This window comes from Benincasa hispida, chromosome 5, assembly GCF_009727055.1.
Source record: "Benincasa hispida cultivar B227 chromosome 5, ASM972705v1, whole genome shotgun sequence".
NCBI lineage: Eukaryota > Viridiplantae > Streptophyta > Magnoliopsida > Cucurbitales > Cucurbitaceae > Benincasa > Benincasa hispida.
In genome coordinates this window covers 24,349,672-24,360,195 of record NC_052353.1, presented here as the reverse complement: position 1 = coordinate 24,360,195, position 10,524 = coordinate 24,349,672, and the positions used below count along the sequence as shown (strand labels likewise).

The following is a 10,524-nucleotide window of genomic DNA, read 5'->3' as shown; positions in this document are numbered from 1 at the left end:
CATAATCATTTAATTTTAGGTTGGTTTGAATTCACGTGAGAAAAAAAGTGTTTTTCAAAAAAATTATTTTTATTTAAACACTTTTCATGAAAATATACTTTAAAAATTAATTTTAAATGGTTGTCAAATATTCTATTTTTTTTTTAAAATGATTTATTTTTTAAATTAAATACTTAAAATAGAATTCAAATATACTCTAATTATATGATATTCTTTAATTCTTGTGGTTTAATATTTATTTACTATGTTTTTTAAACATAATATTTTTTTTTTAATATTTAGTCCTACCATTTAAATTTAGTTGAGGTAGAATAAAGTTGCTTACCTATGTACACCTTGATCAACACATTAAGATACAACTAATTATGTTTATAGAACTATAAGTACTAAATCATTGTTAAATTGGTACTTCAATTCTTAATTAGTTTCTTTTTTATTATGAATTAATGTCTCGTTTGATAATCATTTTATCTTTTATTTTATTTTTTTAAAATTAAGTTTATAGACACTATTTCTACCTTAAAATTTATTTATTTCTTATATATCTTTTACCAATAGTTTAAAAAATCAAGCCAAATTTTGAGAACTAAAAAAAAGTAGTTTTTTTAAAAAGTAGTTTTTGTTTTTAAAATTTGGTTAAGAATTCAATCATTATACTTAAAAAAATGATGCAAATCCTTGCAAGAAATTTAGAGGAAATAAACTTAATTTTAAAAAACAAAAAACAAAAAACGAAATGGTTACCAAACAAGATCTAAATTATTACAAAATCATACTATACAGATATAAGGGTTACAAGTTTAGAGATTAAACCATTATAAATTTACTATTATAAAGACCCTAGAAGAGAATAATAATTTCTTTCTTTTTTATTTTATTTTCTTTCTTCATTTCTTTGTTTTTTTTTTCTTTTTTTTTTGGAAGAAATACTAAAAAGTGTATTAGCTTTTAATTCAAGCAAGTGTCTATCAAACTAGTTTAATTTTCTGAATTCTTAAGAACATATTTAGCTAATTATCCAAAAATAAAAATGTATTATATCTTCATTATTATTTAACGATTTAACCTTTTAATGTTGGTGTTTTATATCTCTTTATTTCCAAATATTTTTCTTTAGTTTTTAAAAATTCAATTCGGCATTAATCGTTCATAATTTTTTGTTTTTGATTAAATTATCATTTTGATTCATACATGATTTTCGTTTCATTAATTTAGTATTTACGGTTTTAAAACCTTGAATTTTATTTTACTATGAGAATTTGATGTTCTAGTAAAACTCACAAATCTTCCATGCCGTTACAATTTAATATTGCTACATGGAATATATGTTACAATATATTTTTTTTATTAAAATGAAAAAAAAAAGAACTAATATTCTGTATCATATTGATTGTGTTAGCTAAATTGTGTATTTAAATTTGAGTAAAAATATAAAAAAAAATATATTGATTGGTTTTACACGTCATTTGTGAGATTTAACCAAACCATAGAACTGAATCCAGAGAAGGCCCAAGTCATAGGGATTTATAGGTCAAGGAAAATAGTAAACGAATCACATTATACTATATACTTTTTGCTAGATGATTAAGAAAACATGAATAACAAGAGAATTAATTAAGAAAGAATTTCAAAAATAGAAAAATAAAGAAATTTTTTTATATAAAATGGCAAAATTTTAAATTTGTTTTTATAGAAATTGATAGAGACCGATAAAAATCTATCAGTGATAAAAATTGATAGACTTCTATCTATTTCTATTTGTGATAGACTTCTATCCGTGTCTATTAGTGATAGACTTCTATTAAAAATCTATAGTGTAACATTTTTTTTTCTTTTTTTTTTTTTTGTTATTTTTGTAAATAGTTTAACAAGATAAAGAATCGAGTCATCTCTTTAAAATGATAATTGAGGACTATTTCATTGACCCGAGAAAGAAAACCAATAAATAAAAGTCCACAATAAAATATAGGATAACAAGCATTAATTAGAGTTGGAAGCACTAAAATAAAATATAAATCTCACTATCTACCCTATTATTTTATATAGTTAGATTTTTATTTTTTAAAAAAAATATTTAGTGAGTTGATACTATATATATATATATCACAATTTGTTGAGTTTATCTTCAAAGGGGAAAAAAAAACAATTTGTTGGGTTTCAGAAGTATAAGAGTCTGAAATTGACTTTTATTTTCTTATTTTTATGGGAGTTTTTGTATTTGGATGCATTTAAGGAGTTTCTTTCTTCTAACAAACAAGAGAATTCCATTTTCTTCTTCTTCTCTCCTTCCAATCAAACAAGCTAGAGAGAACACAAAGGTATCCTCAATTCATTAATTCAATCCTCTAATTTATTTATTTTCTGCTTTTGTCTGTTGAAACTCTTACTTTGAACTTCTTGAGAATTCTTCCTCTTGTATGAAATGAGAAATTAAGAGAAACATACAAGAATGGGTCTCTAATTATTTTTGTTTGTGGTTTATTTATTTGAAAGTTTCGATAATTATTTAGGCCCGTTTGATAATCATTTTATTTTTGGTTTTTGATTTTTAAAAATTAAGTTTATTTCCTCTCTATTTCTTTCAATGTTTTGCATCTTATAAAATGATTGAATTTTTGGCCAATTTCAAAATGAACATAAGTTTCAAAAAAAAAAAATCAAATTCAAACACGTTTAGGGTTTGAAAACGGTAAACAATGTTAAGTAGGTTAAAAGTAATAATTTTGAAAAAGACCAAACACTTAAAATGCATCAAAATCTTCAAAATTAGGAGAAATTGATGTACTATGAGCTGATTAAATATCATTGTGAATGGATTTTGCAGGAAACTAGAGTAAAAGGGAGTATTTTTTTCAATATGTCATTGACGCAATGGGAGGAATATATATTGATGAATGAAAACAATGGAATTTCAGAGATAGAAAATCCAGAATTATTAGGATTATCATTAAGTAGTTTGAGTAACAATAATGGGGAATTAGAAGAAACTCAATTATCAGAAAATGGAGAAGCATTATTATCAGATGAAATACTTGGGTCACTCATGGAAGCTGCAACATTATTGGGTTTGGAAGAAAATATTGATGGGGTTTTAGAGAAAGAAAGTTCAAAATTAATTCCATCATCCATAATTAATGCTAATATTGAACCCTCAATTGCAAATAAAGCAAATGCAAAGAAAGAAGAACACAATGCTAGAGAAAGACAGAGGAGGATGCAACTCTCTCACTCCTACTTTTCCCTTCGCTCTTTGCTTCCCAATGCTAGAAGATCAAAGGTTTGTACCTATTTTACTTTTTGGTTTCGGTTAAATTACGAGTTTCGTCTCGATAATTTCAAGTTTTTGTCTATTTTGTCCATAAAGTTTTAAAAAAAAATTGTCTAATAGGGTTTCTAAATCTTAAAAAGTATCATCTAATATCAAATTCTTACATTTTTAATTATTTTGGATGTGTCAACCTGAGAATAGCTCAACTGGTATAGTATTCGTACTATCAACCTCGAGATTAGAGATTCGATTCCCCACCTCCACACTTTAATTCATATATGTTAGGGGTATCTAGTGTTTTTTCTTATATAAATAATTTATTTTTATGATGATTATTTTTGTTTGAAAACTTTTAATTTATCCAATAATTCTTTATATATTTATTTTAATATATGGATGGCACTTTGTTTTATTATTATTTTTTAAAGTATACACGTATTGTTGGAAATTTTGCGAAATGAGGTTTGTGGTTTACTTTCATATCATGCATGTTAATGTTTTTTTTTTAAAAAAAATTAAGTAATCATTATTTACAAATTTATGCATGTATAGTTTCTAGTTAAGTTGGACAAAATTATATTAGAAACAAAACAGAATTGGATTTATATATTGTAAGTGAAATATCCTCAAAATGTAATTGTACTATAATGACCTTATTTACATGTAACATGGTTGGCACAAAAAAAATGTAACGAATGCCACATTCTCTGACCCAGTTATATGATACAAAACAAATTATATATGATATGAGTTAATAAATGGCAAATCCACTTACAATAAATATATATATATATATATATGATAGGAGTCCTTTGGCATGTGAACCTCTAATTTGCAAACACACTAAAACTCCCAACTCAATTCAAAACCCTAAGGAATGCCTTAAGATTAAAGTTGATCTTGAGACAAAAAAAAATTATCTTTGGCTCAATATTCAAATACCCATAAAATTGGATGCCCAATATTCATACTTGAATAACTCAACACAGTAATTGCAATATTTTCAAAAAACTCTCTTGACTAAATTTGAAAAAAAAAAAAAAAAACTACGTGCATGCTCAAAATTGATTCATTGTAAAAACTGCCCAAAACAACCTAATGACAAAGCTTTAAACAATTTCCCAATGAAATTCTAATGCCATATATCATATCACCGATCATATCAAAATTACAAATATACCTTTTACTTAATTTCTTATCAAAACGATAATATTAGAAAATAATAAAAATTACTTTATTAGATAATATGAATATTAAGTTGGAAATTTTCGCAAATAAAAAAATGTCAAACTATTTACAAAAGTAACAAAAAATACTAATAGATACTGATAGACTTCTATCAGTGTTTATCAATGATAAAAATTTATAGAAATCTATCATTGATAGAGGTTGATAGAAGTATATTAGTGTCTATTAGTGATAAAAACTGATAGAAGTCTAAAATGATTAAATTTTGCTATTTTGTGTAAATAATCTTCCTTATTTTTCTATTTTTTAAAATTCCCACGTTAATTTGATGCCCGCATATCTTATTAGGGTTTGGGGTCTCTTGGTCATACCGATTTAGATATCCCAACTTCAAACCTTCGAATGAGTTTAAAACCAAAAACCCTAGGTGCCTCTCGAATATAGTTGTCAGATACGTTAAAATTTTCAATTATGTGTTTAACAATGGTTCAATTTAAAACAAATAATTGATTGAAAAGTCAAAAAGGCAAAAAGGGAAAATATATAAAGAAGCAATATGGAAACCCTAATTATAATTGAGATTTGTCTGATTTGGATAGTTTAATTTGTTTGCAGAAAAGGTGGAGCTCAGGAACCATAATTGACAAAGTTGTAGACTACATTCCAACATTACAAAAAGAGATTGAAAATATGAACCAAAAGAAACAAAAATTGATAAAAGCAAAAGAGATGAGCAATGAAAGAGTATTATTAGTTGATGAAAATGAAGGGTTGAATAATAATCCAACTGTTTCAATCCATCAACTTTGCAAAGGAGAAGTGATCATCCAAATATGCATAAACCAAAGAAACAATAATGTTATTATTAACTTCTCAAATTTGATTCAAAAAGCACAAGCAGAAGGCCTATGCATCATTGGTGCTTCAACAGTTTCTGTTTCTCATGACCATCTCACCCTCAGCTTTCATTTGCATATTCAGGTATGTTTATTACATTATTTTCATAAATAATTATGTTTTTTTCTAATATATTATACGACGGTTTGATAACCATTTGATTTTTGAGTTTATGTATTTTTTTCAAAAAAATGAAGCTTATAAACCCTATTCTCATCTCACTAGCTTCATTTGTTTTGTTATCTCCTTTTCTACCTATATTTTCGAAAACCATACTATGTTTAACGGATTTGAAATTGTACCCAAATATCGTCTATTGGTTCTATTCCTGGTTCATATAACTCGAAAGTTTCTCTAGCTATTTACTTATATGGGGATAAAACTCCAAAAATCAGAAATTTTAAAATAGGAATAACATTTGATATTATTAAAATATCCATAAAATATCATATTAGTAAAGTATCATTATAAATGTACTTTTGTCCATGTGGAAAATATATATATATATATATATATATTATATATATAAACATGTTTCTATGTTCGAAATTTGACCAATAATTTAAATGTTTCTTTTTCATAGTAAAAAATGTGAAGGAAACAAGATCATATAACTTTCAAAAGTAGAAAATTTAAGAACGTTATCAAATGAGACCTTAAATTTTAAATTTTAAGTTTTAAACTCTATGAACATCTTTATTGTTGAATAAAACTTTTCTTTTGTACCTTATTGGGATTTTCTTGGTTATGTTAATTAGAGGTATTTAGTCTTGCTAATTACATTTGTATATGTTTAATTTCAAATTTTTAAAAATTGGAAGTACAGCTAAAATTAAACCCTAGATACAAAGGTAAACATGAATTTTTATCCCTAAAACGTTGGATAATAAAACTAAATTCAGCTCAACTAAAATTATTAATAATTGAATATACTTGATACAATTATTCATTTGAATTTTTTAAATGATACCACCTCTAAAGTTGGAGATATAAATTGATTTTATTATTTTTTGTTTTTTTGTTATATATTTTAACAATAGTATTAGTTTTTATTGTGATTAATTTAAAGTTTGTTTTCAAATATAGGAAAATGAATCAAAATATTTATAAATGATAGCAAAATATCAAACTGTAATAAACCACGATGGACAGCGATAGACTACTACCTGTGTCTATCATAACACAATTAGACACAATTAGATACAAATAGTAGTATCGTTGTCTATCGCGGTCTATCATAAATAGACTATGATATTTTGCTATTATGTGTAAATATTTTTAACAATTTTCTCATTTAAAATAATTTTTCTTAATTTAATTATTTAGACTGCTAGCTTCAATGAGCATTTTAGTTTTTGAGGTTTTTTTTCTTGTTATATATTTTCTGTTTCTATTTTTTTATAACGCAAAAACTATACCCATCTTTTGTTTTTTTTAAGAAAAAACAATCAAACATATTTCTGGTTTATATAATTTATTTTAGGAAAATTTTCATAGATAAAAAAAAAATATTAAACTATTTACAGATAAAACAAAAAAACACTAATAGATACTTATAGATTTCTATCAATGTCTATTAGTGATAGAAACTGATAGAAGTCTAAAATGATTAAGTTTTGCTATCTTGTGTAAATAGTTTTCTTTATTTTTTTATTTTTGAAAATAATCCTCCTTTCTTCTAATTTGTGTGTGTTTGTTTTTTTTTTTTTTTTTTTTTTTTTTTTTTTTGTTAATAAGAACTATTGGAATAATTAGTGATTAAAAAACAAATATCATGCACAAAAAATCATAAGGCAAGAGTTGTTTCAAAAAAATAAATAAATAAATCGTAAGCCAAGAGATTTTCTTAAGGTTATTAATATACCTTTCCAAGCTGAATTAATTATTTTTCCATATTAAAAACCTAAAATATATCCATCTAGATTTTCTCAACAACGTTCTATTGACAAGCTGTCAATTAAACATAAAATAAGGCCAAATTTATAATGGTTAGCATAGGAATAATAAAACCATTTTAACGGCTTAATACGTAGTTTAGGTCCAATTTTACCTTTTCAAGCCAAAACTAAAATCATGCAAGATTATTTAGGGTTTGGTTGTTTTCCTGGAGTGGGATGGATTTAAAATTAAATATAATAAAAAAATTCATGTTTGGATTGAGCGTTTTGGGTCAAATTTGTAATATTAAACCCATTTCGTTTTCACAGTTTTCAATCCAACCCACTTTTCCACAGTTTCTATGCTTCACGATTCCATTTTTGTTTCACCCTCAATATATCACACATTTCAACACTCTTCTGATTCTCAGTAATTCTAATTACATTTCAATCTCCCAAACAGCTCTTTAATGGTTCGAAAAATAGGAATCAAGCATGAGATAATACCCCTCGAGTCTTGTGTTTAAACTATTCTCAAGACTTAGAATTTTCATAATCCTATAATATAACAAAATAAACACGTGAAAGCATTGAAATGAGCCTTCATTTAGAAGGCAGGAGAAAAAAAACACATATATTACAAAAGAAATAAAAGACATATAAAGAGAATGATCCAACAATATGTGCGCATTTCTTAGAGAGAAATTTTAAAATTGAAAATGGAGGGAAAATTAATATTAAAATAGGGTTGTTTTTAAATATGGAAAAATAAATCAAAATATTTATAAGATATAGCAAACTTTTAGAACTATCAATGACAGACACTGATAGACTTATTTTTAAGGATAAATTTTAGGAGATATTTAGATAATGAAATAATTTTTTTTAGAGAGAGAAGGAGATTATTTGTTTGAGATAAATATGTCAAATAGAGAAAAAAATATAGTTTTAGAAAATAAGTGAGATTTGAAAAATTAAAGTTATAATTTCAAAAACTGCTTTCTTTTAAATAAAAACTTTAATTCCTATTCTAAAACTCCCCCAAAAAGAAACGGTTATAGACAATCTGAAGTAATATTTACCTTACATGATCAATAATATTTTCATATGACTACAAAAAATACAGTAGTTTGCTAATTATATGGTCATATTATACATTCATCACAAGAAGAGTGTTATTCCTTAATTTTATGTAGGATATATTTTGAAGTACCATGTAACACCCGAGTTTAGGAGGTGTATATAAATGAAACCGAGATTACATCTAATTGAGAGGGATCTTGAGGATATAAAGTATGATTAAAAAAAACTTAAAAATTGAAAATTACTACCTATACCAAGAAGGTGCATATTCCTTTTCGGTGACTCAATTATAGGAAACTTAAAGTTAAGAGTGCTCAGTTTGAAGCAATCCTATACTGGGTAACCTTTTGAGAATTTGTTTAGACAGCATGTGAGTAAGGACAAAACACTTTGAAAGAACCTGTGTTGGTTTGACTGTTTGAAATATTTTTAAACAAGTAGATGACATATCCAAGTCATGGGAAATGTCGAAGCCTAATCCAAATATATTTATGTAGGATACATTTATAACGACTTTCTAAATATTTGGAAAAAAAAAGTATTTCTAAAGTGTAAAACAAAATGCTTTTAACCACTTAGGCGTTTAGTGCTAAACCTCTCCATTTGCTACAGTATTTACTATTTTAAAATTATCATTCTTTTTATTCTTTGCTAAAGAGTTTATTATTTTCTTCTCAAACCAAAATAATTTACACCTCAAACACATACTATTATAACCCAATCTAAAACAAACTACACTCCAAGCACAAATTATTATAATTCAACTATAATAATCTAGGACTATAATAACCAATTTCTTACCCCAAACTCTCCCTTAAATTCTTTCAAATAAACGATGGGATGGATGATTTTTATGTCTTGGTTTTGGTATAAGTACAAGTTGATCTCTTGCAACAAATTAAAGTTCTATTTTTTTTTTTTTTTTATCTCCAAACTATTATAATGCTTATTCAACCATATATTAATCAAGGTATCTTTCTTAAAATTTAAATTGTTTTATTATTTATTTATTTATTTATTATTATTATTATTTTGACAAAAACAAAGATTCAGAATGAACGCACCCAACCCCATTTTGTACAAAAGAAAATCTTTGGTTGTATTTGTAGGGAGCCCAATTTTAATTTCATTTGGTTCCATATTCTTCTTGGTACAAAAAAGGGAAATAATAAGAGAATCTCAAACAATTAACATAATGACCGAGAGATGGGAGGTTTGGATAGAAGTGTACAATATGTTCCATTTTATGATTTTCATTATACATTAAATCAATGATTAATGTGTGATTTATGCAGATGGATAGAAGTGTACAAGAAGCTGCTGATTATAAATCAATATTAAGAAAAAAGGTAATTTCTTGGTTATGTTGATTCATTTATATACACATATATACCACCATAGCAACAATAATTCAGGTTCTCTTCAATTTGAGAGAATTCTATTAATTATTTTGTGTAGCTTCAACCTTTGAAATATGTTTCCAACTATGTATTTGTACTTTGACATATATAAAATGTAGTACACTTATTCTTTCATGTTATTATGTTGGGTCCCCACTAATAATAAGAAAAAATGGGTCCAATATAGCCAACTAAGTTCTTTTATGTGTGGATGAGATCAAAAGCCTGTTCAGCAAGCTTGCTTCATCTTCTTTTCTTGTGGAGAAGTTAACAGTGAACAATCTACAAAATGAAAAAGGAGTGAGGCAAGAGAGGCCTGAGGCAAGGAAGGACGAGAAGAAAAGGTGCAGTTCGTGTGACAGTCAAATAAGTGGTTTGTTCTTTCGTTATTGTTCTCTCAGAGTTGTCGTCCTCGTGAGAAAGCTCTCTCCCTAAGTTTGTGATCCATTTTTTCTTCATAGTGTGTTTTTATGTACTCTTTTGTCGATGGTTGTTGTATCTCTAGATACGACTAGGGAAGAAATTATTGTAACCCATTATATTTTTAGTGGAAGTCATTTTAGAGCTGTCCCATGATTTTTCGGATTTTCTACATAAATCTTTGTGTCATTATTTTTCCTCTCCATTGTGCTTGTGGTTTCTTTTGACTTTATATTTATTGGTTATATATTAAAATCCCAACAAGTGACATCAGAACTTGGTGTTAGCAACAAATTAGCGAGTCAACATAAAGTTTGTACTGATTTGGTGGACTTGGTTGGTTAACTTTTTTTTTTTTTAGTGTGTAGCCATGGATGTTAACACAAGTTGA

General features: G+C 25.9%; 1 protein-coding gene across 1 annotated transcript; it reads left to right on the top strand.

Annotated features, from left to right (window-relative positions):
- Nucleotides 1–2,228: 2,228 nt before the first annotated feature.
- Nucleotides 2,229–10,306, top strand: LOC120078712 (transcription factor bHLH160). Its single transcript, XM_039033011.1, has 5 exons — nucleotides 2,229–2,318; nucleotides 2,825–3,277; nucleotides 5,072–5,437; nucleotides 9,609–9,662; nucleotides 9,981–10,306. Exons 2-5 carry the CDS (start codon nucleotides 2,858–2,860, stop codon nucleotides 10,146–10,148), a joined length of 1,008 nt encoding a protein of 335 aa, XP_038888939.1. The 5' UTR covers nucleotides 2,229–2,318; nucleotides 2,825–2,857; the 3' UTR covers nucleotides 10,149–10,306.
- Nucleotides 10,307–10,524: the final 218 nt, after the last annotated feature.

Bases quoted from the DNA above. Each gene is read 5' to 3' on its own strand.
- LOC120078712 (XM_039033011.1), top strand. From the start codon at position 2,858: ATGTCATTGACGCAATGGGAGGAATATATATTGATGAATGAAAACAAT. The intron at 5,438-9,608 runs GTATGTTTATTA...TGATTTATGCAG, and splicing joins GCTTTCATTTGCATATTCAG to ATGGATAGAAGTGTACAAGA. The intron at 9,663-9,980 runs GTAATTTCTTGG...CTTGTGGAGAAG, and splicing joins AATCAATATTAAGAAAAAAG to TTAACAGTGAACAATCTACA.